Consider the following 5,816-nt stretch of genomic DNA (forward strand, 5'->3'; position numbering starts at 1 on the left):
ATCCAAACTGGAAGCTGGTTCCACAGAAGAGGGGCCTGAAAACTGAAGGCTCTGCCTCCCATTCTACTTTTAAATACTCTAGGAACAACAAGTAGGCCAGGGGTCAGCAACCTTTAAGACCCAAAGAGCCATTTGGACCGGGTTTCCACGCAAAAGAAAACACTGGGAGCCGCAAATACTTTGTGACATCTAAAATGAAGATAACACTGTATATACTGGGGTTTTTTTTACCTTTATGCTTTACCTCTATGCCTAATATAACAAAAGGAAAGACACCCAGCTGAACTAGAATGATCCATGTAGCAAACAAAATCTGTTGTGAGCTGCCACCCTTATATCGCCTTTGGGCTTTTGGAGCCTTGACCTGACTTTTAAAAAATAATTGGGGAAATAAGCACTATGCTGCTAAAAAATGAAAAATAGATATTTGCAAAATTCTGCCTAAATATGTATTTTACCTGGTTAATGTGTGTGGCGGGGCGTGGCCTGCAGTGCTGCTGCAGGGGAGGCGGACACACCTGAGCGGCACCCGCAATCACGCCTCGCTGCCTTAACGTCTGTGCCCTCTATGCTGTTGTGTTGTTGGTGGTGTGTGTCGGGCTGCGAGCTGAAAAGCTACAGCCAGCTGTATGCGTACAGCAACCGTGTGTGAAAAGTGGTCAATAAAGAGATGCTGAAAAGCATGTTCATGGAAACATTGTCGGGTCTGCCGTGATATGTTTACAATGGGACTTCTGCTCCCGAACCTTTGTGCACAGCGTCTGCAAATCGGGGCTGTACAAAGTCACTTTCATCTTTACACAGGCAGCTTAACAGCTGTCATCTGTGAGGCGTGAGCGGTGTTTGTTTTCGGCGGGTATACCAGCTTCCACGAGTGTGACACTTATTTTGAGCGATGAAAAAATAATAGTAGAATTTTATTTTATTTTTATATTTCAATATCACAATAATCTTCCAATTTAGAACTAAAAGTTAAAAAAGAACTAACATAAATGAAATACACTTCAGCTAAATACTTCTAATTTATTTTCCCAAACCACGTGGAGCCGCAGTATGAGGACTAGAGCCGCAGGTTGCCGACCCGTCTTAGACAAAACAATAGCCGAATAACTTAACTACTTTTTGTAGAAAAATAATGTTCTGGACATTTTCCAGTCTGATTTCAACAAATCGCACTCCACTGAAACCACTTTACTTAAAGTGTATAGTGATGTTTTGATGGCAGCAGACTCTGGAGAGTACACAGTTCTGTTTATATTGGATCTCACCTCTGCTTTTGATACTGTTGATCACAGTATCATGATAAATAGGCTTAAGGACTTGGGATTACTGGTGTTGTTTTAAAATGGTTCATGTCGTATCTATCTGAGAGATCTTTTAGTGTCTGTATGAATCAAGTTTTGTCTGAATCAAGTTTTGTCTGAAATATCAGCTCTGCCTTATGGGGACCTCAGAAATCTGTTTTGGGTCTGATTCTCTATTTGCTTAATATACTCCCTCAAGGCCAAATTGTCAAACGTTATTTCTGTTCATCTCTACGCTGGTGACATTCAGTTATACTGTTCTTTCAAAGCTTCTGAGTTTTATAAATTGTCTTGTTTAAATAATTGTCTGTCAGAAATCAAACAATGGCTAAACAACAACTTCCTTCTGTTATAGTGGCTTGCAAAAGTATTCGGCCCCCTTGAACTTTCCCACATTTTGTCACATTACAGCCACAAACATGAATCAATTTTATTGGAATTCCACATGAAAGACCAACACAAAGTGGTGTACACGTGAGAAGTGGAACGAAAATCATACATGATTCCAAACATTTTTTACAAATAAATAACTGCAAAGTGGGGTGTGTGCGTAATTATTCAGCCCCCTTTGGTCTGAGTGCAGTCAGTTGCCCATAGACATTGCCTGATGAGTGCTAATGACTAAATAGAGTGCACCTGTGTGTAATCTAATGTCAGTACAAATACAGCTGCTCTGTGACGGCCTCAGAGGTTGTCTAAGGCTATGTCCACACGTACACGGGTATTTTTGAAAACTGAAATTTTCCGTTTTAAAAAATAATCCCGTCCACATGTAAACGCAGAAATGAAGGAAAACGCTGCTAGGAACATGCCAAAGCAACAGGTGGCGATATATTCCTAACCGTGTAGAAATGTTGGCCAATCAGAAGTCTAGAAGCCTCGGTGGGAAATAGTAAACAAATGGGGCATAGAAGCAGAACAGAGTCGTATGTGTGGAGGGACAGTAACTGTGTGTATATGTAAGCATTTAAACACTGCAGAGAGTAGAATTAACAGTAACAGTATGTAGAAATTCATTTCACCGAAACAATAACGTGGCGCACAGTGTGACGTCAAAAAAGGCGCACACCTTTGACGCTGTTTCTGCGTTTTCTCCGTTTTCTCGTCCACATGTAAATCAAAAACTGAGTTTTCAAAAATATCCACCCTGGCCCGAGTTTTTAAAAATCTCCGTTTTCAGTCACCGAAAACGCCGTTTAGGTGTGGATGAAAGGTGCAAACGCATAGAAAAATCTGCGTTTTCAAAAATACCCGGGTACGTGTGGACGTAGCCTAAGAGAATATTGGGAGCAACAACACCATGAAGTCCAAAGAACACACCAGACAGGTCAGGGATAAAGTTATTGAGAAATTTAAAGCAGGCTTAGGCTACAAAAAGGTTTCCCAAGCCTTGAACATCCCACGGAGCACTGTTCAAGCCATCATTCAGAAATGGAAGGAGTATGGCACAACTGTAAACCTACCAAGACAAGGCCGTCCACCTAAACTCACAGGCCGAACAAGGAGAGCGCTGATCAGAAATGCAGCCAAGAGGCCCATGGTGACTCTGGACGAGCTGCAGAGATCTACAGCTCAGGTGGGGAATCTGTCCATAGGACAACTATTAGTCGTGCACTGCACAAAGTTGGCCTTTATGGAAGAGTGGCAAGAAGAAAGCCATTGTTAACAGAAAACCATAAGAAGTCCCGTTTGCAGTTTGCCACAAGCCATGTGGGGGACACAGCAAACATGTGGAAGAAGCTGCTCTGGTCAGATGAGACCAAAATGCAAAACGCTATGTGTGGCGGAAAACTAACACTGCACATCACTCTGAACACACCATCCCCACTGTCAGATATGGTGGTGGCAGCATCATGCTCTGGGGGTGCTTCTCTTCAGCAGGGACAGGGAAGCTGGTCAGAGTTGATGGGAAGATGGATGGAGCCAAATACAGGGCAGTCTTGGAAGAAAACCTCTTGGAGTCTGCAAAAGACTTGAGACTGGGGCGGAGGTTCACCTTCCAGCAGGACAACGACCCTAAACATAAAGCCAGGGCAACAATGGAATGGTTTAAAACAAAACATATCCATGTGTTAGAATGGCCCAGTCAAAGTCCAGATCTAAATCCAATCGAGAATCTGTGGCAAGATCTGAAAACTGCTGTTCACAAACGCTGTCCATCTAATCTGACTGAGCTGGAGCTGTTTTGCAAAGAAGAATGGGCAAAGATTTCAGTCTGTAGATGTGCAAAGCTGGTAGAGACAGACCCTAAAAGACTGGCAGCTGGAACTGCAGCAAAAGCTGGTTCTACAAAGTATTGACTCAGGGGGCTGAATAATTACGCACACCCCACTTTGCAGTTATTTATTTGTAAAAAATGTTTGGAATCATGTATGATTTTCGTTCCACTTCTCACGTGTGCACCACTTTGTGTTGGTCTTTCACCTGGAATTCCAATAAAATTGATTCATGTTTGTGGCTGTAATGGACAAAATGTGGGAAAGTTCAAGGGGCCGAATACTTTTGCAAGCCACTGTAAATACAGATAAAACAGGAACTTTGATTATTGCTCCTGACAATATGATTTCAGAAATTAAGCAGCATATCAGTTTTTGTTCAATCATGTCTCAGAAATTTTGGCATTATATTTGACAGTTAAATGTCACTTGAGAATCACTACAAACAACTGGTTCAGAACTGTTTTATGATCTAAGAAACATTTCCAAACTCAGACTACTGGTGTCAAAGGCGGAACTTGACATGATTATTCATGCTTTTATCTCTTCTCGTTTGGATTACTATAACCGACTTTTGACTTGTTTCAACAAATCAGTTTTGGATCGCCTTCAACTGTTCAGAATGCTCAGGCAGGACTTTTAACTGGCACTAGCAAGATATCGCACATTATTGCAGTTTTGACTTCTCTTCATTGGTTGCTGTTAAATTTTAGGTTTCATTTTAAAATTTTTGTTTTAGATTTTAGGGCTCTACATGATGAAGCCCCCCAGTATATCTCTGACCTGTTGAAACCTCATGCTTCTTCCCAAGCACGTAGGTCTTGGGGTCGGAGGTTGCTGTTGGTCCCACGTACTGGTTCAAAACACATGGGGCTTTTCGGGCAGTGGCACCGAGGCCGTGGAATTCTCTTCCACTGTCTGTACACTGTGCAGCTTCTATTGACTCTTTTAAAAAGCAGCTGAAGATATTTCTATAGAGAAGAGCTTTAAATTAATTTGTTGATTTATCTTTTTCAATTCATTGTTTTATTGGTTTTATTGTTAGCAATTTGTGATTTTTATCTATGAAAAGTGCTATATAGATACATTTTACTTACTTAAAATATTAACTAATTAAAACTTTTTATGTAAGTAGTAAAATGGTAGGAGGTACGATAGTTTCATCCAGAGCAATGATGACAGGTGTGTAGCTGAAACACAAAATCTGGCTGTTTCCACTTGACCACCCCGCGAACTTTCATGGGGTGAACTTTAGTTTTTACTTACTACTGTCAGCGAAAGTGATTTTTAAAAGTGCTTCTCACACACTTCTTATTAATGTTCTCAGATAAGGTTGCAAAAAATATGTATAATTGTTGTTTTATGTAGTTTTACCCACTGTGCATACTGTGTCTCTGTGTGTGTTTCTCCTTTTTCCTCTACAGGAGAAATACAGTGGGACTGCGACTTTCTATGTCACAACTCCTGCACAGGGCACGCAAGTTCTCACTTTGACCTGACCTTTGTCAACACCTCTGCATTCCTTTAATTTGATTTTCTTTCTTTAATTTCATTGAGTGGTGTACTGCAATACACACTAATGTTGATTGAAAAGAGTTGGGCAAGTGCCTTTATTGTTGAAACATGTTTATAAAAAAACTTTGCTTAAGATGACTTGTAGCAACTGCTTAATATTTTTGATATGGAAATCCAGCTGGGTTTATTTACGATTTATGATTTTATATTGATCCCACATCTCTATTAATAAACCATGTTTCTAAAATGTGAATGTTTTCAGAACTTTTTTTGTTTTAACTTGTTTTTTCATTTTAATTCTATATTGAAATGTGTCAGCTAATATTAGCACACGGATGAATTTCACTTAAATGTGAAGGTCATTTCAGTAAACTTTGATTTTATGGGGTCAATATATGACCACTGACTGCTGAAGTTAATTTAGACAAACAGGAAAATTATTGTTCAATTATTTTATTCATTACTATTTATTTTAAGAAAAAAAGCTTCATGACATCTAACCAAGTCAAGATATCATCAAATCTTACATCAAGAGATGCCTTTATGAATAGAAATTACATCAAGGTGCAAACCACTAGTTAGAACAATTAACAACAAGAAGGTGAGAGTAGTCTGCACACAAAAAGAAGAAAAGGAATTAGCCCCACTAGAAGTCAGTATTACTGATTAAATATTTTTATTTACTTTTTTTTTTTTTTTTTTTTTTTTACATGAAAATACATTTTTGGTCCTATACACTAACATTAAGGATTCATGAAAACAATACCTGGGGACATCAAGG

The 5,816-nt window shown here is 39.5% G+C and overlaps 1 protein-coding gene across 1 annotated transcript in view; it reads left to right on the forward strand.

Annotated features, from left to right (window-relative positions):
• galk1 (galactokinase 1) overlaps nt 1-5,288 on the forward strand; it is a 22,100-nt gene extending 16,812 nt beyond the window's left edge. Inside the window, exon 8 of the mRNA XM_014340914.2 lies at nt 4,945-5,288. Within this exon, the coding sequence (XP_014196400.1) occupies nt 4,945-5,019 (75 nt within the window). The 3' untranslated portion in view covers nt 5,020-5,288. The remainder of the gene's footprint in view (nt 1-4,944) is intronic.
• The last annotated feature ends 528 nt before the right edge of the window (nt 5,289-5,816 follow it).

This window comes from Haplochromis burtoni, unplaced genomic scaffold (assembly GCF_018398535.1).
Source record: "Haplochromis burtoni strain Fernald_Lab_line unplaced genomic scaffold, NCSU_Asbu1 Contig_384, whole genome shotgun sequence".
Lineage (NCBI taxonomy): Eukaryota > Metazoa > Chordata > Actinopteri > Cichliformes > Cichlidae > Haplochromis > Haplochromis burtoni.